Source organism: Neoarius graeffei, chromosome 3 (assembly GCF_027579695.1).
Source record: "Neoarius graeffei isolate fNeoGra1 chromosome 3, fNeoGra1.pri, whole genome shotgun sequence".
Taxonomy (NCBI): domain Eukaryota; kingdom Metazoa; phylum Chordata; class Actinopteri; order Siluriformes; family Ariidae; genus Neoarius; species Neoarius graeffei.
Window position 1 is genome coordinate 110,172,753 of NC_083571.1, and position 24,502 is coordinate 110,197,254.

At 41.5% G+C, this 24,502-nt stretch overlaps 1 protein-coding gene across 1 annotated transcript in view; it reads left to right on the top strand.

The window, feature by feature from the left end:
• The window catches only part of ints7 (integrator complex subunit 7), a 123,834-nt gene that overhangs the window by 45,504 nt on the left and 53,828 nt on the right, over positions 1–24,502 (top strand). The window contains exons 10-12 of the mRNA XM_060917893.1: positions 10,139–10,236; positions 21,454–21,693; positions 21,846–21,983. Of these exons, the coding sequence (XP_060773876.1) occupies positions 10,139–10,236; positions 21,454–21,693; positions 21,846–21,983 (476 nt within the window). The remainder of the gene's footprint in view (positions 1–10,138; positions 10,237–21,453; positions 21,694–21,845; positions 21,984–24,502) is intronic.

Sequence of the window (24,502 nt, forward strand, 5' to 3'; positions counted from 1 at the left end):
TTTACAAACAGCCAATAGGGAGGCTGCATCGTTCAGGCTCTTCTTTGCTCAGACACTCAGTAATGGAGACGTGATAGCAGTCCACCTTCCCGCTCTCTCCATTCAGTTAGCGAACGTCACACAGGAAGTGAACCCCAGCGGGTCATAGAAACTTGCGCAGGAGAAGAATGGCTTTTTTATTTGTAGGCTACGGAAACTTTGAGGAACGAAATAAAAACCGGTATTAACCGGTTACCATTATTTTTAATAAGCGTTTCTGTTCCGGAACATAAAAAATAATAAAGTTTCTGGTTTCGTTTCTGTTCCATGTGAAACAGAAAAAGTTCCCGGTTTTCGTTTTCGTTCCTTGAACCGGTTCAAAGCCCTGAAGCTAACACAATCTAAAAGTAGACATACCATCACACTGCCCTGGCGCTGTGTACAGTTTACTTTCTATGGTTTGTGCACTCACTATTTGCCATTACTTTCTCCAACCCAGTGTTCGAACTATGCCGATATTTTCAGGGGGTCCCTTTTTTTCCCTGGGGGGGGGCTTGCGCTTGTCTCAGAGCGCGGATCTCCAAACACATGAGAAGCCTATCTTACACACATATCACGCGGAGTCCACACACGCATCGCGTCTGAAGTCATAACTCATCAGGGGAAATCGTGTCCGCATTGGCATGTTCAAAAAACAACCTCGCGTCAACAATGATACCACACGCAAGAAGAAAAAAACAGTCAGGCTACTCAACACATCTGATCCACAGCAGCACCAAAGCATCACTGGAAATCATGTCAACAACCAATCTTCCATTTCAACACGCGTCAACAAACAAACGGCACCACAAACATGAACGAATCGGTCAGGCTACCGATTCCAAACCCACAGCAGACGAATAATTAAATGCATCTTACCTTAAAGCAGAATCGACCACAAAGGAAGTGTGTTGGCACTGTTGGCACACTTCCTTTCTACTAGTTTGTGTCCCCAACCTGGCAGCAGCAGTCGTTGTCATATCGGTTTATTTTATCTTTGATGTAAACACAACACTTCGGATATGCAAATGCTTCCCGTTACACACGATTGCTATGTCAGTAAACATCATTTTGCCAATATTTTAGAGACCATCCATCTTCTCCGTCGGTCAGCATCTGTCGGGATCCGATAAAACGATAAATCTTGCCTTGTGTGTTGATGGTTACTACATCCAGGCGCACAACAATATAATGGCATGATGGAAGTCTTGCTGAAAGTAAAAACTTTCTTTGATGGCTATATTCCTTTCGATGCTTCGCCGTTGTTCCTCGTTGTTGGCTGTGATAGACTACTGGTAGTTCATGTCCAAAACGGCGGCCGCGTTTGTCGTGATGTCACGTGAAAAGGGTCCATAGAGTTACTGAAATGTCTGATGCTTATCTGTCCATGCACTCTCCATCCAGAGCCACAACAGATTCCTCATCCTTGCACCGATCCTGTAAATATGCTTTGTGCTAATATGCTAATGCTTAATAACAATGTGTCCACATACTAACACGCCAATAAAAAGCTAGGATAAGTGATTCCTTATTTGAAAAAAAAAAAGATTTTATAAGACCAAATTTGAAACATGCACATGTCCGATATAATATTTCGAATCAGGCGTATCATTTGTTTTTTACTTGTTCATGAATATGGAATATCAAATGAAGAGGTTATTGCATCATAAACATGTGGACACATTTGAAGGTAGCGAAAATGGACGTGGTGATGCAGGCCAAAACAGAACAACAGACAGTCCAGCAGATACAGAGGAAACTGACGTTGTCTAGTTGTGAAAGTGACATTGTTGACTTTTGAAAATAGTCCAGTGGCTGTTCTGGTCAGATGTGTGACTAATAACTGCTTTTATTTTCGTGTTTTGTGTTTGAATCCTTCGGCAAAGTGTTACTTCTTGATGTAGTTTGGACATAAAAAAACAGAAACTGCTAGCAGCTTAGTAATAAATGTATCACAGAAATTTCTGAAATGAGAGATTGTGAGGGCGGCACGGTGGTGTAGTGGTTAGCGCTGTCGCCTCACAGCAAGAAGGTCCGGGTTCGAGCCCCGTGGACGGCGAGGGCCTTTCTGTGCGGAGTTTGCATGTTCTCCCCGTGTCCGCGTGGGTTTCCTCCGGGTGCTCCGGTTTCCCCTACAGTCCAAAGACATGCAGGTTAGGTTAACTGGTGACTGTCCACACGGCAACGGATTCAGGTGAATCTGATAAAATTGTTTATCGTTTCGGCCTGGCGTCCACACAGCACTGGCGTTTTGGGTGCCCCACAACAATATTTTTTGAGAACGGGTTCCAGAGTGGAAAAATCTGGCAACGGCACCGTTGCGAAGTCGTCTGGATGAATAGAACGGATTTGTTTACAATGACGTCACAACCACATGACTAGAACAAGCAGCACTCTCGCTGTTTTGTATGAACCACTGCATTGCATTCACTTTTGTATACAGCTTTTCTTTTAAATAAACAAGTAACTGAACCATTTCTTGACTTGAATTTCTTTTTTTTATTGGATAAGACTGCTTTTCAAAATGTTCACACACAATATAAAAAGTGATAAATTATATAAAAATGCTTTTCAAAATGTTCACACACAATAAGAAAATTAAGTTATATAAAACTATGCACACTAATAAAACTAATTTGTACACACAGAAGGCACGATTTCCTCACGTAGTCGCAGCCATCTTCTTGTTGTTGTGTGTTTGTTCCTGTGAGTGCTTCACGCCGGGTAGAAGAAGGGGTTTATGCGCATGCATCCTACTTCTATTGTTCTGGTGTCTCCGATGGGACCGGCTTACAGTGCCCCTAGAGGTGTGGCATGTGTATTGCATCGTTTTCAGCAAGCGTTGCGTTGCCTATGTGGACACGATATTTTTTTTTAATAAAATCTCGTTGCCGTTGTCGTGTGGATGTAGCCTAAATTGAGCGTAGGTGTGAATGTGAGTGTGAATGGTTGTCTGTGTCTATGTGTCAGCCCTGTGATGACCTGGCGACTTGTCCAGGGTGTACCCCGCCTTTCGCCTGTAGTCAGCTGGGATAGGCTCCAGCTTGCCTGCGGCCCTGTAGAAGGATAAAGCGGCTACAGATAATGAGATGAGAATGAGAGATTGTGAGCTGAGTTCTGGAATGTAGATAAGCTATAAATATTCTCAAGTTCTGGAGCAATAGTGTAAAATATTTCTGGCTTTTTTATGTTCTCTATGTCCTTAAATGTCTCATTTTAAACTTGATAATATCATGTAAATATATGATTTTTATTCGCATAAAGTTCGTAAACTGGTCATTTAAAAAAACAAAACAAAACCCAGATGTTATAAGGGACTTAAGTGATACGGATATGTGGTGGTGTTTTTTTTTTTTTTTTTTTTACATTTTTACATGTGATATTTAGCATTTCCTTTTTTTGGTGAAAATGGTGATTGCTGACATTACAACAAGTAAAAATAATTTGTTTGGGATGTAAATAAAGGGGTTAATACTGAGAAACCAGACTTGTCAAATTTTGCAAAGTAGGTTACATATGCTCCCTGACTACTTGTGCAGCAATAACTGCAACTAAACGTTTGCGGTAACTGTTGATCAGTCCTGCACACCGGCTTGGAGGAATTTTAGCCCGTTCCTCCGTACAGAACAGCTTCAACTCTGGGATGTTGGTGGGTTTCCTCACATGAACTGCTCGCTTCAGGTCCTTCCACAACATTTCCATTGGATTAAGGTCAGGACTTTGACTTGGCCGTTCCAAAACATTCACTTTATTCTTCTTTAACCATTCTTTGGTAGAACGACTTGTGTGCTTAGGGTCGTTGTCTTGCTGCATGACCCACCTTCTCTTGAGATTCAGTTCATGGACAGGTGTCCTGACATTTTCCTTTAGAATTCGCTGGTATAATTCAGAATTCATTGTTCCATCAATGATGGCAAGCCGTCCTGGCCCAGATGCAGCAAAACAGGCCCAAACCATGATACTACCACCACCATGTTTCACAGATGGGATAAGGTTCTTATGCTGGAATGCAGTGCTTTTCCTTTCTCCAAATGTAACGCTTCTCATTTAAACCACAAAGTTCTATTTTGGTCTCATCCGTCCACAAAACATTTTTCCAATAGCCTTCTGGCTTGACCACGTGATCTTTAGCAAACTGCAGACGAGCAGCAATTTGGAGAGCAGTGGATTTCTCCTTGCAACCCTGCCATGCACACCATTGTTGTTCAGTGTTCTCCTGATGGTGGACTCATGAACATTAACATTAGCCAATGTGAGAGAGGCCTTCAGTTGCTTAGAAGTTACCCCGGGGTCCTTTGTGACCTCGCCGACTATTACACGCCTTGTTCTTGGAGTGATCTTTGTCGGTCGACCACTCCTGGGGAGGGTAACAATGGTCTTGAATTTCCTCCATTTGTACACAATCTGTCTGACTGTGGATTGGTGGAGTCCAAACTCTTTAGAGATGGTTTTGTAACCTTTTCCAGTCTGATGAGCATCAACAACGCTTTTTCTGAGGTCCTCAGAAATCTCCTTTGTTCATGCCATGATACACTTCCACAAACATGTGTTGTGAAGATCAGACTTTGATAGATCCCTGTTCTTTAAATAAAACAGGGTGCCCACTCACACCTGATCATCATCCCATTGATTGGAAACACCTGACTCTAATTTCACCTTCAAATTAACTGCTAATCCTAGAGGTTCACATACTTTTGCCACTCACAGATATGTAATATTGGATCATTTTCCTCAATAAATAAATGACCAAGTACAATATTTTTGTCTTATTTGTTTAACTGGGTTCTCTTTATCTACTTTTAGGACTTGTGTGAAAATCTGATGTTGTTTTAGGTCATATTTATGCAGAAATATGGAAAATTCTAAAGGGTTCACAAACTTTCAAGCACCACTGTACCTCAAGAGACTTGCAGCTTGGGGGGGGGGGTGAATACCTATGCACACTCCAGATTTCTGTTTTTTCATCTTATTGTTTTGTCTCAATAAAAACAAAATTGCACCTTTAAAGTGGTAGGCATGTTGTGTAAATCAAATGGTGCTAACCCTCCAAAAATCCATTTTAATTCCAGCTTGTAATGCGACAAAACAGGACAAACACCAAGGGGGAGGAATACTTTTACAAGGCACTGCATATCTGTAGTCTGTTTTATGTCTCAAATTTGAGGTTCTGTCTGTGGACTTAGTTCATTACGCAGGGATGAGAGTTTTCCGCTTTTCGGCGGATTTCCACTTTTTCTGAGTAAAAATCAACCTTTTTATATTATGCCAAATCCATTGAGATTTTTTTTTTCATTTATTGAGGGGGGTTGGGGTATGTTTCTTCGTGATACTCAAGCGTAATTCATTCCTACGATGATGTTACATGTTTACATTTTCGCCATCTTTAGTCTCGCGGTAGAATACGTGTTATCTACAATGTAATTGGCCAAAACATCGCTGGCGAGAGCATGATAGCCAATCATAACAGTTCTTACAAGAGTGTGGGAGAGAACAAAAGCCAATCATAACAGTTCTTATAAAAGTACCCGCATCTGTTCTATTTTATCGAAACTTGCACATGTTCGTCGTCGCTGCGCTTCAAAAATACGTTTCTCTTTCGTATCGGCTTTTTTACTCAAAATGCCGAATACAATTGACAAGCGAGACGAAGCGAAGGTACGTGAAATCAATGCTGGTATAAAAAACAGAGAGAGGACTGACAAGCTCTTGTCTTTGGCCAAAAAGCTGAAGAAGTCGTCGAAATGATCAAATGAAAATGAGAAGTGATTGTGAACTATAAATAATTGTATAAAGCAGGGGTCACCAAACTTTTTTCTCTGGGGGCCACATTGTCATTCCTGACTGTGATGGGAGCCGGGGTCGGGTCAGCTATATCACATAGAATTGTATGACCCAGACAAATATGACCACCAGCAGGCCTCATTGTGTAGTAGAGATTACTAGCCTGGCACGGCCATCCCCACTACTATATCCACACTACTATAACCCCACTACTGTATCCCCACTACTGTATCCCCACTACTATAACCCCACTACTATATCCCCACTACTGTATTCACACTACTATAGCCCCACTACTGTATCCCCCACTATTATAACCCCACTACTATATCCCCACTACTGTATCCCCCACTACTGTATCCCCCACTACTGTATCCCCCACTACTGTATCCCCACTACTGTATCCCCCACTACTGTATCCCCACTACTGTATCCCCCACTACTATAACCCCACTACTGTATCCCCCACTACTATAACCCCACTACTGTATCCCCACTACTATATCCCCACTACTGTATCCACACTACTATATCCCCACTACTGTATCCACACTACTATATCCCCACTACTGTATCCCCACTACTATATCCCCATTACTATATCCCCATTACTATATCCCCACTACTGTATCCACACTACTATATCCCCACTACTGTATCCACACTACTATATCCCCACTACTGTATCCACACTACTATATCCCCACTACTGTATCCACACTACTATATCCCCACTACTATATCCCCACTACTGTATCCCCACTACTGTATCCCCCACTACTGTATCCCCACTACTATATCCCCATTACTATATCCCCACTACTGTATCCACACTACTATATCCCCACTACTGTATCCCCACTACTGTATCCCCACTACTGTATCCCCACTACTGTATCCCCCACTACTGTATCCCCACTACTATATCCCCATTACTATATCCCCACTACTGTATCCACACTACTGTATCCCCACTACTGTATCCCCACTACTGTATCCCCACTACTGTATCCCCCACTACTGTATCCCCACTACTATATCCCCATTACTATATCCCCACTACTATATCCCCACTACTGTATCCACACTACTATATCCCCACTACTGTATCCACACTACTATATCAACACTTGATTCCTGGCACATATTTGTTTATCTTTACTAGTGGTTTGCAAAAGTAGTAATCAAGTCTTCACACTTTGTTTTAATTTGAAATACCACAGATATTCCATTTATTTATTTTCTAATAAAAATAATATCAAAGCTGTCAAGGTAAGAAACATCTGCCTAGTTGAGGTGATTGACACTGGCAAAGGGGAGTGGAAAATTATAAATTGTAGGTAGGCCTGTTGATATTATTAATAATATTAATAATAATTGTATGCAGCACTTAATAAAGGTCAAATAAATAGGCCTATAAAATAAATACATTTAAAAAAACAGTGAAATTATAATAATATGAGCAATAGATCAGTAGATCACAACAGTTGTGCTGTGTCCTGCACGTCATTGCTCTCATCCATGGCCAAAGCAAAAAACTCGAATTCTGACGCTTTCTCATTCAGCTGGTCATACATGTTGTCCCCCAAATCTTCAGTTCGCCTGGTCATAGTAGGTGCGGAGAGACTCATCGCGTCAAGCGCATCCTTCTTGTCGGACACACCTCCTCGGCCACAGCAAGCATGCATACTTTAACAAAGTCCCCATCAGTAAACGGCTTTCCATTGGTAGCTAGTAGGTGAGCTACCTTATAGCGAGCTCGGACAGCAGCCTGGTTGATCTGGGTTTGGTGAAGGAATACATTCTGTTGTGCAGCCAGTCCGCATTTCATCCTCCGAATCCTGTCTTCTCTTGTTTGCCCTCGCAAACTAGCATACTCCTTGTGGCGGGTTTCGTAGTAACGACGCAGATTATATTCTTTGAAAACCGACACACTTTCTTTACATACAAGACAAACTGCACGGTCCTTACACTGAACGAAAAAATAATCGGTGGTCCACTGTTCTTTAAAAACTCTGCACTCTCTGTCAGCTTTTCGCTGACCACTCGCCATTTTGCTGTCCTGAACACTGACAGTTCTCTGCGTGTGCGCTGCCTGTCACTGCTTGATCGCGAGCATATGATGAAAATTTGGAAAATATGAATAGTTCATTTTATAACTAAATATCAATTTTAATTGATAAAATCAACAAAATACAAGATGCAGACATGTTATTATTTGCCAAAAAGCAATTTAAAAAAATAGGCCATGACCACTTTTGGGGATTGCCTCATAGGGCCGGTTCAAGTGATGGGGGGCAGAGGGGCTGGGGGGCCGGTCAAAAGGGGGTGGCGGGCCGGATCTGGCCCGCGGGCCGTAGTTTGGTGACCCCTGGTATAAAGTGTACATAGACATTATCCCATAAACTTAGCATTCGTTTGATTTAATACATTGAACATGGATATGATGGATAGTTAGTAAATCTGAATTAATGGGGGGCGTCGTGGCTCAGGTGGATAGGGCGCCGTGCCATGAATCCAGGGACCCGGGTTCGGTTCCGACCCGGGGTCATTTCCCGATCCCTCCCCATCTCTCTCTCCCGCTCGTTTCCTGTCTCTACGCTGTCCTATCCAATAAAGGTGAAAAAATCTCAAAAAATCTCATTATCTCTAGCCGCTTTATCCTGTTCTACAGGGTCACAGGCAAGCTGGAGCCTATCCCAGCTGACTACGGGCGAAAGGCGGGGTACACCCTGGACAAGTCGCCAGGTCATCACAGGGCTGACACATAGACACAGACAACCATTCACACTCACATTCACACCTACGCTCAATTTAGAGTCACCAGTTAACCTGCATGTCTTTGGACTGTGGGGGAAACCGGAGCACCCGGAGGAAACCCACGCGGACACGGGGAGAACATGCAAACTCCGCACAGAAAGGCCCTCGCCGGCCACGGGGCTCGAACCCGGACCTTCTTGCTGTGAGGCGACAGCGCTAACCACTACACCACCGTGCCCGCCCAAAAAATATCTTTAAAAAAAAAAATCTGAATGAATGCTGACAGTTTTGAAAACTTAAATATTTCAAAAGACTTTTTGAAGAAATCATATGCAACTAATGAGGACATAGGGAGAAAAGGTCAGTCACCCTAAAATTTTATTTAATATATGAACATTTTGATAATTAATAAAACTTAAGTTTAATGTGAATTTAATTTGTCGTTTTTGTTGATCATGAATTATAACCATACCCTTGAATGTAGAATGTGAGTTTATCTTGAATTCAAACAATACTCCTATGTCCATGTAAATATATAAAAAAGACAACAGATATATTTTTTATCTACTACAGCTCAGATTGCAGGACAAGTGGTTTGTAAGGCCTTATTTTTCAAAATTTTCCGGGGGGGCATCTTTGGAGACTATGGGGGAGGCGCGGGGGTTGTTTAAAATTGAGTGATATGCTAAATATTAAGTTATTACTGAAAACCTATTGATTAAAAAAACAGACACTGAGAAATGGTCCTATAAACAACTTTACCAGTATAAAAGATTACCAGGACTACAAAAATGCAGAAAAATAGGCTTTACTTATCCAAATGCACCTGTTGGTTCAAAAGTTAAAGTGCAGAGAACCTCACAGCACAACATGAAGTTACCTTCAAATATAATATAAATGCCTCAGCTTTCATGTAAGAAAAAAAAACTATTAATACTAGTACTGTGTGCAGGCAGTCTCTCCTGAAGACTAAATTAAACAATAATTATAAACGAATAAAATAAATGGCTCAGGCTTCATGGAAGAAAAAAAACAATTTGAACAGAATCTGACAGTATGATGCTGAAGCTGCCTAAACAATGGAAAATAAAATACCATTTTGGCAAAAACGTTGGCATCCATTAACTTCTTGTATTTAGTAAAAAAATATGTTGCCAGATACTGCTGACGTTTTACAGCCCAAAATATGTTCAAAACCCGCCGAAATGCACTTAAAACCGCCCAAATTGGGCGGGAAAACGCGCAATCTGGCAACACAAGCGGCAGTAATGGCTGCACTCATGTCGAGGATGTAAACACAATCTGGCAACACAGGCGGCAGTAATGGCTGCACTTGTGTCAAGGATGTAAACACAGTTGACGCGGCAACGGACATACATGACATAGTGGATGTAATTTACGTTCACAACTTTTTTTGCTGTCAGAAATATTTAATATTAAATTTTGTGACTCGACTGACAATAGCCGGCGGCATAACAAGCCATAGCCGGCGATTTGCCGCCGGTGACCGGCTACTTTTGAGACCGCTGCCTCTCCCTGATTTGTCATTATCTCTCACGCTTTCTTTTTCTCTGTGTAGATGTTGTACAGTTGGAGCAGGACACAGTGATGGGGATGGAGTCTTTACTGTTGCTGTGCAGTCAGGACCACAGTGCGTCTGCTCAGACCACGCTGAAGGTGAGTGTTGCATTGTGTACACTAGGGTGGTCCCCCAATTTTTTTTTTTTTTTAGGATTTTGTTACGACCACCTTACCTTTTTTTTACATTGCCTAAAACAGGGGTTTTCAAAGTGTGGGAGAGTCAGCCCCCCCTCGGAGAGCAAATAAACAACAGCGCCCCCCCTTACAATTTTTGTTGTTGCTATACTTAATGTTCCATTCGTATTTTTAAAAAAATGGTTGTTGTACACATTATTTTTTTCTTTTTCACATTTTAAACATCTGTGCTTTTTAAAACATCTTGTTTTACACATTTTAAACATCCCATAGCATCGTTAGCTAGCATCTCTTGGCAGACAACACACTGTGGCAGTGGAGCATCTTCAGATCCAGTCCATGAAAATCCAAACTTTAAATAATCGTGGTCAGACTTCCTGCTTTTTCCAGTCCCCCAGGATTCCGCGGGCCTTTTTTGTGATTGTTGTGGGCTAAAATGTCTGATGTTGCGGGGGGGGTTTCCAAAAAATTGCGATGAAAGTTGCGGTGTTTTTTAGGTTTTTGCTGCGATTACATTGCGGGAGGAAGTGAAAGTTGCGAGAAATTGTTGCGATTTTCTCTTTTTGTGATTAAAATTGAGTGATATGTTAAATATTAAGTTATTACTGAAAAACTATTGATTAAAAAAACAAAGAGAAATGGTCCTATAAACAACTTTACCAATATAAAAGATTACCAGGACTACAAAAATGCAGAAAAATAGGCTTTACTTATCCAAATGCTCCTGTTGGTTCAAAAGTTAAAGTGCAGAGAACCTCACAGCACAACATGAAGTTACCTTAAAATATAATATAAATGCCTCAGCTTTCATGTAAGAAAAAAAAAACCTATTAATACTAGTACTGTGTGCAGGCAGTCTCTCCTGAAGACTAAATTAAACAATAATTATAAACTAATAAAATAAATGGCTCAGGCTTCATAGAAGAAAAAAACAATTTGCACAGAATCTCACAGTATGATGCTGAAGCTGCCTAAACAATGGAAAATAAAATACCATTTTGGCAAAAATGTTGGCATCCATTAACTTCTTGTATTAAGTAAAAAAAAAAAATAAAGTGCACACAGTCCTTCACTGTAAACATAACACACTTCAGTGTTGCCAGATACTGCTGACGTTTTCCAGTCCAAAATATGTTCAAAACCCGCCAAAATGCACTTGAAATCGTCCAATCTGGCAACACGACGCGCATGCTGCTTCTCTTGAACACACGGAAGTAAGGCGGAAGGTAGTTTGTCGACGTCACCTCAAGACGACGCCAACGATTGGTCAAATTTGCGGGAAAGTTGCGGTGATTGGATATAATTGCAACACCGCCCTGAATTCGTGGGGATTGGTTGAATTTGCGCTGAAGTTGCAAATCGCAACATCCTGGAGGCTCTGTTTTTTTGCTTGGCCCAGACTTTGTCTCCTCACTCACTGTAGCTTTAGGTACTAAAAACCATAGACAGCTAAAAACCGATCCATTTTGTCTCTCACGTTGCGCCCCCCCTGAAGAACTCTGGCGCCCCCCAGGGGGGGCGCGCCCCACACTTTGAAAAGCCCTGGCCTAAAAGAAGTTATTGTGCAAAATTTGGTTAAGATTGAACAATGTTTCGAGGTGCCACAAAGCTATTAAAGTTTTCACTCAAGACACAATATAAAATAAATGTGGCTTATTAACTGTTTCATATTAATACAAACAATACAGTAATATAACTTCCTGCGTTCAAAGTAACAATAGCTATTACTTGTCTGTGATTTTCTAAACCCTTCGGTATTACGGTATCTTGTGGAGATAAAAGAACACACTAAGGACTTCCCTAGCAGAAGGAAGCTTTCTCCCAGACAGTTCCTTGGAAGTGGGACCAGTTAACCAAACATAATCGTCCTTTCTGGTTTTGTGCTTTGCACCACCGGTACTACTTGTATTACTGTTGCTAGCCATGTGAAAAACATAGAAAGAAAAACATCCACAACTTCATCAGCATATTACGATCAGCACTCGTTGTTTAAGAACCTTTTAGTGCATGAAAGTTAACCTTCTATCAGTCTATAAACTCTTCCTGCCTCTTCTTTTTCATAGAAGTGGCATATTCCCTCTAGAACTGTGACTTTTTGGGGGTTTGAGATCTTCTCTGCAACGGTCTACGCACCAACTAATGTTAATGGCTTAACCCGATTTGCCACCTCGTGTGGCACCTCTAAATATTAATTTTTCTGAAATTTTGCTTGTTGCCTTCTTTTAGCCTGTGTAAAAAAAATGGTAGGGTGGTCGGAATGTTTTGGTAAAAAAAATTTTTTCCCATACATTTCGGGACCACCCTAGTGTACACACTCCTTATACTTGAGAGAGTTGAGTTCAGGGTTCTAACTTGTATAAAATTACATTTTAGAAATTTATGGCCGAAGTATAAAATGCAAATTAATGTAAATATTTTATGCTACACGCATAAGTTCATGTGATTGCGGCCTCGTTCATATTCAACAGTTGTCCCAACCACTTCAACCTAAATAATGCGCTTGGAGAGCTTAAATAGTCTCAATCTTAAAGGAGATACGCAGAGCCATGGCCTCACTTTTTGTTTATAAATGCCTTGAGACCTCAAGAATGGCACAGGAATAGTTTTAAGCGTTAACAATAAATCTAATATTGCAATTTTTGTGATTTAAAGTGATTCATATCGGTAGCGGTCTGAATGAATAACCTTGACGTCACAGCAGGAAGTCTATCGGTCTCATCACCATTTCCGCTATACTAAAACACAGAGCTGACTGCAACTCCGATCCTCCATTTTGAGCTAATTTATCGCCATGCCACGTAGATGTGTTGTTGGCGGGTGCAGCAACACGACAGAAGGTGGATTTAGGTTGCATTCATGGCCCAAGAAAGTTCAAACTGAAAAGATTTGGACGCGTTTTCCAAGAAGTTCACGGGCGCATCGCTCTGCACATTTTACTGAAGACTCGTATGAGACCTCTGATCTGTTGAGGAGCGTTGGCTATAGGCCCGTATTGGAAAAACGGTGCAGTACCAACAATTAAAGGAAAAGAAAACTATAAGAAAGGGAAAGTAAGTTCAGTTGTACCAGTTCTCCCGGAGTGTGAGCTGAGGGTTGTTGCTAAAACCCAGGATGGAACGGGACATATTATCGCTCGGGCAGTGACCTCCCCGAGGTTGTTGCTAAAACCAGTGACGTCCCGTCCCGGGTTTTAGGAATTGCCTGAGCCGAGCAGTAATAGCGGATTACTCAGTATGGAGAAAATGGAGAATGAGTGGCCCAGCCGTTTGATTTCTCCGCTGGATATGCTCGAGATTTTATGTGATAGACCAACACAGAGTAGCACATAATTGTGAAGTGAAACGAAAATGATAAATTTTAAACAAATAAAAAATCTGAAAAATGTGATGTGCATTAGTATTCAGCCCCCCTGCGTCAATACTTTGTAGAGCCACCTTTTGCTGCAGTTACAGCTGCAAGTCTTTTGTGGTATGTCTCTACCAGCTTTGCACATCTAGACACTGAAATTTTTGCCCATTCTTCTTTGCAAAATAGCTCAAGCTCAGCCAGATTGGATGCAGAGCGTCTGTAAACAGCAATTTTCAAGTCTTGCCACAGATGCTCAATGGGATTTAGGTCTGGACTTTGACTGGGCCATTCTAACACATGAATATTCTTTGATCTAAACCATTCCATTGTAGCTCTGGCTGTATGTTTAGGGTCATTGTCTTGCTGGAAGATGAATCTCCTACCCAGTCTCAAGTCTTTTGCAGCCTCCAGCAGGTTTTCTTCCAGGATTGCCCTGTATTTAGCTCCATCCATCTTCCCATCAACTCTGACCAGCTTCCCTGTCCCTGCTGAAGAAAAGCATCCCCGTAGCATGATGCTGCCACCACCATGTTTCACAGTGGGGATGGTGTGTGCAGGGTGATGAGCAGTGTTGGTTTTCCGCCACACATAGCGCTTTGCATTTAGGCCAAAAAGTTCAACTTTGGTCTCATCTGACCAAAGCACCTTCTTCCACATGTTTGCTGTGTCCCCTACATGGCTTCTTATGCCTGTCTTTCAACAATGGCTTTCTTCTTGCCAAAAAGGCCAGATTTGTGGAGTGTACGACTTATAGTTGTCCTGTGCACAGATTCTCCCACCTGAGCTGTGGATTTCTGCAGCTCCTCCAGAGTGATCATGGGCCTCTCGGCTGCTTCTCTGACCAGTGCTCTCCTTGCTCGCTCTGTCAGTTTAGGTGGACGACCATGTCTTGGTAGGTTTGCAGTTGTGCCATACTTTTTCCATTTTTGAATGATGGATTGAACAGTGCTTCTTGAGATGTTCAGAGCTTGAGATATTTTTTTAATAACCTAATCCTGCTTTAAACTTCTCCAGAACTTTATCCCTGACCTGTCTGGTGAGTTCTTTGGTCTTCATGATGCTGTTTGTTCTTCAGTGTTCTCTAACAAACCACTGAGGCCTTCACAGAACAAGTGTATTTATGTTGAGAGTATCACTACGTTCAGACCGCAACCTGAAACGACCCATATCCGATTTGTTGTGAAATCCGATTTTTTTGTTAGGCCGTTCACATTACCAATTATATGAGACTTGTATGCGATCTCCAATATGAACGGAAAACGACCCAAAAGTGTCCCGCATGCGCAAATTCACACGTAATAAGCACATCTACGTAATACGTAAACAAAAAAAAAGCGCACTCTTAATGTTTAATGATTTGTTTGTTTAATTATCTGGTTAGTGTTAAAGTGTGAGGTCTCGTGTGTGTTTTTGTTTCTGAACTGAAATGAAAACGTGTAGCCTGGTAACGAGGGTTGACTCCTAAATATGTCTCTAATTTCTATATAAGTGCACTACATGTTACTAGGAAGTAATGGATTTTTAAACTCTATATAGTGCACTCGAGCTTCAGTAGGCAGTCATTTGGGATACGGCCGCTGTATTACCAAACTCTTAATTCAGGCTTAATAATTTGCACATATTTATTTCGTCATATTAATAAACTTTTTGTACATTTTTATAAATATTTATTTAGATTGTTTATAGCCAGCTGAATTCTGCAACTTCTCTCAGCGCTGGCTCAAGGTGCAGAAACACCAGTGCAGTTTGCTATGGAGATGAGGCGAGACCTGGCGATGTGGTTTTTGTGGCAGCGGCGGAACTCACACAATAATCTGATTAATGTGGGCAGCAGACTAATGAGACCGAAGGTGTCAAATTACTGGAAATTTCCAGAACAATCTTATAATCTTGTAATACAGGATGGTTTAAGTTATAAATCAGTTATAGAAACTGTTTTATTTAATCAGGCTAACAGATCAACATCCAGGTCCCTACCAAATCCACCATTAGCTTGATCAATTCTATAAAAGTCTATTTAAATTCTGAAAACTGTACAAATGTTGTTGTTTTCCACCAAAGAGGCGGGATTAGCCAACGCAGAATAGTGACGTTTGTCTCTTGTTGATGACGCGTAGGTCGCATGAATGCGACCTGTCCGGTCAGACTGCAGTCGCATGTGAAAATAACGGATATGCATCGGAATTAGGACCACATATCCAAGCGGCCTGGGTCGCATGTGAAAAAATCGGATCTGTGTCGTTCAGATTGTCAATAACAAATCGGATACAGGTCGCATATGGGCAAAAAAATGGGATATGGGTCGTTTCAGGGTGCAGTCTGAACGTAGTCTAAATTACACACAGTTGGACTCTATTAACTAATTAGATGACTTCTGAAGGCAATTGATTGCACTGGATTGTATTTAGAGGTATCAGAGGACAGGGGGCTGAATACTAATGCACACCATATTTTTCAGATTTTTATTTGTTTAAAATTTATAATTTTGGTTTCACTTCACAATTATGTGCTACTCTGTGTTGGTCTATCACATAAAATCTCAATAAAAAGCTTTTAAGTTCGTGGTTGTATGGTGGAAAAATGTGAAAAAGTTCAAGGGGTATGAATACTTTTTCAAGGCACTGTAACTCTCAGAAATATATATATTTTTTATTCCCATTTATGCAGCATACAAGAGTCAAGGATGAAGATACTATCCACTCAGAAATGTATTTTAAAAATAAAGGTTCTGCGTATCGGCTTTTAACGTTAAGTATGTTTTGTCATAAACGGGATTTTTTTTTTCAGCGTTTTTGTTTCTCTTGATACTTTTTTCCAAATATGCAATGTAGTGATATTGGATCGTACTATACATATTTGTTAGAACACTTTTAATGTACATAATTAAATAATTTTAATCATTTGAGTATTTATCATCCATGCTAGTTCTACACTAGAACTAGACGGGAATGTGGAGATGCGAGGCATGTTTGAAAATGAGTGTGGTTTTACAGACTCCCACACAAGCATGGGGGTAGAAAGAGAGGGGCTGCCCACCTCTGGTTAGAGTGTTAACTTTTTAAATGATGTGGAGAATAGCCCTCAAGCATAACTACGTCATCACTTGTTTATCGCAATGCATTATGGGCGATAGCCGGGGTTGGTAGCTGTGCAGTATAGCGGGTGTTAGATTAATTTTATGTGAGCGCGATGTGTGAGGAGCGATTTTGCCGTGCTCTGTCATGAAAGACAATGAAATTGGTGATTTAAAGAGGTGGATAACATCGAGGGTTTACAGCAGGAAAACTGGAATCCAAATCAAGCTTGGCGAGAAGGTAAGACATGCTGTAAGTGACAAGAATTCGGACAACCTAGAGATCGACCAAGTCGACCACACTGTACAACATCATCAAATCTCAGAGTGTCTTATCAAAACTAGTGATCTCATCTCATTATCTCTAGCCGCTTTATCCTGTTCTACAGGGTCGCAGGCAAGCTGGAGCCTATCCCAGCTGACTACGGGTGAAAGGCGGGGTACACCCTGGACAAGTCGCCAGGTCATCACAGGGCTGACACATAGACACAGACAACCATTCACACTCACATTCACACCTACGGTCAATTTAGAGTCACCAGTTAACCTAACCTGCATGTCTTTGGACTGTGGGGGAAACCGGAGCACCCGGAGGAAACCCACGGGGACAACATGCAAACTCCGCACAGAAAGGCCCTTGCCGGCCACGGGGCTCGAACCCGGACCTTCTTGCTGTGAGGCGACAGCACTAACCACAACACCACCGTGCCGCCCAAAACGAGTGATTAGTTAAATAAAACTTGATATCCAGAAACATTTACCAAAAAAAAGAAAAAAACCTTTGGAAACCCGCTGATTTGCCGTCTCATGTTCGATATAAATGCATTTATTAAACAAACGTTGCTAGTGAGGTACACTGAATATTATCCACACCCGAAAGAGAACCCTTGATGGTTTGGGAGTTTTATCGGTCCGACAGGCTCGTTCGGCTGCTGAGTGCTTCGGTACATTGAGAGGCAAAGTCCGAAGAACGCTTCTTTGTTTTACAGGCTTTAGAATATTGCTAGTTTCAGACGATGAACAGTGTCGATTGTTATAATCTTCTATAACCGAAGGTCGTTCCGCAGACCGTGGAAATATAACTGGGTCCCAGTTTAAGTCCATCTTTTTCCCACCAGAGAAATGTAAACTACAAACACTCGTCCATTTCGATTCAGGTCGAAGGTTTTAATTGTGGATTAAACTTCTCCATTTCTTTCTTCTCTTCTTCTCAACTGGCAGCTGATAAAATCTCAAACGAGGTGTTGTCTTTTTGTTGTGGAGACACAGTTAGGCGCACAGGAATTCACTTTAGGGAGCACGGTTAAAACCGGTCAGACAGAACAATGCAGTGTTTGGCAAAGGTGAAAGTAAACAATACAGCGGAACTGACCCTGGGTATCACCCGTAATGCGCTGCGGTCAACAAGCGATGACGTAGTTATGAGTTAGGGTCATTTCCACATGAGCAACTCTGTCAGTATCGGCCTTGCAAGGTTCAGGATTATTTTAACCAGTAGGTGGCGTTTTAAGCCATTTTCAGCCCATAGAATGTCAATTTTTATTTAAAAAAAAAGGTAGTTTTGTCAGTATTAACACGAGCATTGATGTGCTTCATTAGAGTACAGTCATATTGTTTAGTTTACAGTTCAAAAAGTACATTAAAGTGTGCAGTACAGCATTCCTGCTTTCTTTGCACTTTATGGCTGATGATCACCTGTTCTCTTTCTCTCTCTACTGTTTTCCATCTTCCTCTCCCTCACTCTTTTGCTGTGTTCTTGCTCTTGCTTCTCGTTTTTTTCTGAGCTTGCATTCCCCTTTCTCTCTTTCTATCCCTTCTCCTTTTTTGCTGTCAGCTCTTTATTTTACTCTCAAACTCCGGGATGAGAATTTTCCGCCGATTGGCGGATTTCCGACTTTTTCATACCAAAATGATCGTTTTTGAGATCGATGTAAATCCGTTGAGAATTTTTTATTTTTTATTTTTTTTGGGGGGGGTATGATTAACGATCTGTGGTCACCTTATAACTCAGACATTCCAAGTCTCCCGGAAGTTCCAGGAGTCTCCTGCATATTGATAGACGCGCGCAACATTAAGGTCTGCATCACGCATTTTAGAATGTGCGCCCGCGAGGGGGTGCGCGAGGGAGACTGTGTGCAGTGTTGCCAAATACTGCTGCCCAAAATATGTTCAAAACCCGCCAAAATGCACTTAACCACCCAATCTGGCAACACTGCCTGTGTGCCTGTTCATGTAGCGCATGCCAGACAAAGAGCATCTTGATTGGGTTACTCAGCAAAATAAGCCAATCAGCTTTCAGTGTGGGCGGGCTTTTATCTCTTTTCTCGAGGACCGGAGTTTTCAGTTGTATTGAGTCAGTGCAGCCTACAGGACCGGCACGGCAGAGAGAGAGCGCGCGCCCCCAAAAATATATCAATTACATGTCATATATAAGTGTGTATCTTTTATAAATGGGGTTAGCTTATCTAATGTACCATGTTGGGGAGAATCATAGTATCATATCTATATTTCTGATGAAATTTTAAGTATGATAGCATGTATAACTCTCCTACTTATTGCTCATTTCATGCAATTTTCATGCAATCATGCAATTTTCAGCAATTGCTGGGATGTGCCGTGCAGGAGCGTCTGCCCAAATTTTTTAGGCCGAGATGAACTTATAGTTTTTGATTTAAAAAAAAATTTCCAATATGTAATGCCCATTGTACACGCCTGTTCTTTAATTCAAAATCACCATCTCGATCTTCAGATTGACCGTATGGTATCTGTATTACATTACACAGCATCCTGTCCAGATAAATCCTAGTTAGTCCACACAGCAGTTGAAAGGGAAGTGATGAGTGATGTTGAATGTTGCCTGCTTAATATGCAAGACCTCCTGCTACCATGATAACATCAGAAGAAAGCTTAAGAGAATTATATGATAGAACTTTTTTCTGGTTTGCACTTCATTTTAAAGGATTAGAGTATTCAAAGACATGAATAGCTAAAATGCAGAAATATAATACTGTAGAGCTCGTTTATATTAAAAGGTGTATTGATTTTTTTTTGAAATCATCAAATGTGAATTGATTAAAAACAAGTCTCTTGTACCATATTAATCATTTTCACCTGGGAGTCCACCAAGAAGGGGAATTTATTTCCAAATACATTGCAACTTTTTGCTGATAAAATTAATGGTTTTGGGGTAAAAAAAAAAAAAATAGCCAAAAATCATTAGCCCCATGGGCCCCCCCCAAGGCCCCGCCCCGGTTTTTTCAGACTTTTAAAATATTTTTCATTCTCATCCCTGCAAACTACCTCTCTATCTCTCTCTCTCTCTCTCTCTCTCTCTCTCTCTCTCTCTCAAAGTGGAATGTACTTTATTTAATCACTGATTTTATAAATGTCTTGTCATGATTATTACAAGGAGACCTGTACTCATAATGAAAATGTTTATAGATAGTACCAGTTCAGATCTTAATCTTTCTCTCTCTCTCTCTCTCTCTCTGTGTGTGCTCACTCTCTCTCCCTTCCACTCTTTTTCATTTTCTTCCGAGCTTGCATTCCCAGCTCACCTTTCTTTTTCTATCCCTTCTCCTTTTTTGCTGTCGGCTCTTTATTTTACACTCAAACTACCCATCCTTCTCTCTCTCTCTCTCTCTCTCTCTCTCTCTCTCTCTCTCTCTCTCTGTCTCTCTCTCTCTCTCTCTCTCTCTCTCTCTCAAATGTTTATAGATAGTACCAGTTCAGATCTTAATATCTCTCTCTCACGTGTGCTTTCTCTCTCCCTGTCCCCCTCCCTTCCACTCTTTTTCGTTTTCTTCCGAGCTTGCATTCCCGTCTCACCTTTCTTTTTCTATCCCTTCTCCTTTTTTGCTGTCAGCTCTTTATTTTACTCTCAAACTACCGATCCTTCTCTCTCTCTCTCTCTCTCTCTCTCTAATGTTTATAGATAGTACCAGTTCAGATCTTAATATCTCTCTCTCTCTCTCTCACGTGTGCTTTCTCTCTCTCTCCCCCTCCCTTCCACTCTTTTTCGTTTTCTTCCGAGCTTGCATTCCCGTCTCACCTTTCTTTTTCTATCCCTTCTCCTTTTTTGCTGTCAGCTCTTTATTTTACTTTCAAACTCCCCATCCTTCTCTCTCTCTCTCTCTCTCAAATGTTTATAGATAGTACCAGTTCAGATCTTAATATCTCTCTCTCTCTCTCACGTGTGCTTTCTCTCTCTCTCTCTCTCTCTCTCTCTCCCCCCTTCCACTCTTTTTCATTTTCTTCCGAGCTTGCATTCCCGTCTCACCTTTCTTTTTCTATCCCTTCTCCTTTTTTGCTGTCAGCTCTTTATTTTACTCTCAAACTACCCATCCTTCTCTCTCTCTCTCTCTCTCTCTCTCTCTCTCTCTCATGTTTATAGATAGTACCAGTTCAGATCTTAATATCTCTCTCTCTCACGTGTGCTTTCTCTCTCTCTCTCTCTCTCTCTCTCTCTCTCCCCCCTTCCACTCTTTTTCATTTTCTTCTGAGCTTGCATTCCCGTCTCACCTTTCTTTTTCTATCCCTTCTCCTTTTTTGCTGTCGGCTCTTTATTTTACTCTCAAACTACCTATCCTTCTCTCTCTCTCTCAAAGTGGAATGTACTTTATTTAATCACTGATTTTATAAATGTATTGTCATAATTATTACAAGGAGACCTGTACTCATACTAATAATGAACATGTTTATAGATAGTACCAGTTCAGATTTTAATCTCTCTCTCTCTCTCTCTCTCTCTCTCTCAGACGGTGCTGGTGTGTCTGGTGCGGATGTTGAGGGCACGTCCTCTCCTCAGTCAGGTGTGTGTAGAGTTCCTCTTGGCCCAGCTGCACCACTCCTGTGACTCGGCGTGCATCGCTATCTGCCATGCTCTGGCTGCCATCGTCACTCAGCTGCCGGTGCTGGGGGAGAGCATGCTGGGAAATCTCCTGGAGCTGTACAGCAGTGCCACTCACAGGAGCTCTGATAAACAGCAGGAACTTTTGGTTGGTGTCTGCACTGACAGAAATAAATTGCTTCCTCAAGTCATGTTTTAGAAAGTAATTAACACTTTATGAAGGTGTGTAATGTAATGTTTATTTAAATATTAAGTAATAGGTAATGTTTCATGGGGTCTTCTGCTTTGCTTTTTGCTCAGGTGTGTTTGGCCACAGTGGTGTTTGTAGCGAGTCAGTCGTCTCTGAGCGCCGAGGTGAAAGCGGTGATTCGACCGCAGCTCGAAGCCTCGGCTAATGGCTGGACCGTCTACCGCATTGCACGTCAGGCCTCGCGCATGGTGAGCTGCGCACTCGGGGTCTGACCCGATTTAATACTCAGCCATCAGTTCAGTAATTAATGCCTTGTTAAAGGACTGGATGGGGGGGAGGGGGGTGCTGGACTAAAATAGTGAACTAAAACAACAATACGTAGTATGTGGGTTTTATCCAAGGCTTGTACAAAAGTTAAACTAAATAGTACGACCCCAATTTCAAAAAAGTTGGGATGCTGTTTTCAAACGTAAATAAAAACAATGTGAAGATTTGCAAATAATGGAAACCTTTATATGTGAACGGAAATAGTACAAACACAAGATATCAAATGTTGAAACTGAGGAATTGTATGCGGTTTGTTTAAAATATATGCTCATTTTGAATTTGTTGGCAGCAACGCGTTTCAAAAAAAATTGGGACGGGGCAACAAGAAGTTGTGTAATGTTGTTTTGGTTCATTAGCAACAAGTCGGTAACACGATTGGGTATAAAAAGAGCATCCCAGAGAGGTGAAGTCTGTCAGAAGTAAAGATAGGGAGGGGTTCACCGCTCTTGCCCCTTTTCCACCAAAGCAGTTCCAGGGCTGGTTCGGGGCCAGTGCTTAGTTTGGAACCGGGTTTTCTGTTTCCACTGACAAAGAACTGGCTCTGGGGCCAGAAAAACCGGTTCCAGGCTAGCACCAACTCTCTGCTGGGCCAGACGAAAGAACCGCTTACGTTAGCGGGGGGGCGGAGTTGTTAAGACCGACAACAATAACAAGACCGCGAAAGATCGCCATTTTTAAGCGACGAGAAGCAGCAGCTGTACAAACGCGAAGTCATTTATTATTATTGTTGTTGTTGTTGTTGCTGCTGCTGCTTCTTCCGCGTTGTTTTTGCTTCGATATTCGCGCCAAGGTTTATGCAAACGTAGCGACGTAACCAGGGCTCGAAATTAACTTTTTTTCTTTGTGTCCCCCAGTGGTCCCGAATTCTGTGTTGTATTGTCCCGAATGGAAGCAATAGTGTCCCCATTTTTTTCCTCTCTGAAATAACCAGTGGTTAATATTATCATATGAAGTTACTATTATATTTGTAACTATGCGATTTTGAACCCTTTATATCATTTTTACAATAAGTCACAAGACACAAGTGACACATGTCCTATACATCATCTACTTCAAAATTACAGTTATTGCATTTTCAGTTTATTAAACTTTGGCGATCTCACTGTATGAATAGATACCCGTTTATTTAAAGGGGCCAACTAGCTCATTCAGAAAATGTTTCAACTCCCTACATCTGCAGTACACTTTAGTTGAAAATAAGACCCCTTTTATGTTCATTTCATCTACTTATACCTTGAATATCTGTTGGCACTTATAAGGCCAACTTATCATTTTCACCATTACCGTTATCCATTTTTATGAACTTTCCGTTATCCATTACTGTTATCCATTTTTATGAACTTTCCGTCATCCGTTTTTATGAACTTTCGCTGCCGAAACGTGGGTGCAAATGTTAGCAACATCAACATAGTACCAGGTCCGAGCCTAGTTGTGCTGCTGACTGACTAAACTTTCTGAACTAGAAAGACACCAAGAAAACTCACTTATTCTGTTGAACGGTATCTTCCGTCAATATCATCCACATCATTCCTGTTGTATTTTATAACGTGTCTAACAGTGTTCATTAAGTTCATTCAGTTGCTAGCGTTGCCTGCAGACCAGGCGATGACACTTTGGATCCTGAAGGTCCCGGAGACGTTATGTCTGGGCTTTCAGTTTCTTCCCCGCGGTCGGTCCGCTTCAACCACTTCAGCATTTTTGTTCTGGCAAGAGTCGGCGCAGCGTGTGCGGTAGCAATTCCATTCCAAGTCCATATAATGCAGACACCGGCCGAAGATTCTAGAACAGAATGCGCTGCTCTGTAGCCTACGGATGCAGGTGCATCGAAAGTGTAGCTACTATGTATTTTTCGCTGTTAACGTTTTAAAATTAAAATTGACAAATTAGGTGAATGTCTACGTATGTGTTACGGCTTTGTAAATAATATTAATGTAGAACTTTTTTTTTCTAGATCTATTTTTTTTCCATTGTCCCGGGATTGTCCCAGATATGATAATTTTGTGTCCCGATGACATTTTTTATGGTCCCCGGGACGTCGGGACACCGTTAGTTTCGACCGCTGGACGTAACTGACGTATACAGCGACGTAATGACGTGGCTTCCCTTAGCACCCCGAGCTATGGAAAAGCAAATTGGTTCTCAGCTGGCTCGCAAGTTGAACGAGTTGTGAACCAGCACCAGCCCTGGAACTGATTTGGTGGAAAAGGGGTATCTGTGGGCAAACGGTGCAACAATTTAAAAATAGCGTAACATTCTCAATGTAAAATTGTAAAGAATTTGAGAATCTCGTCATCTCTGGTCAATAATATCATGAAAAGATTCAGAGGATCTGGAGAAATCTCTGTGTGCAAGAGACAAGGCTGAAAACTGACATTGGATGCCCGTGATCTTCAATCACTGTGGGCTCAGGAACATTTTGGAAACCATCATCTGTGCATCC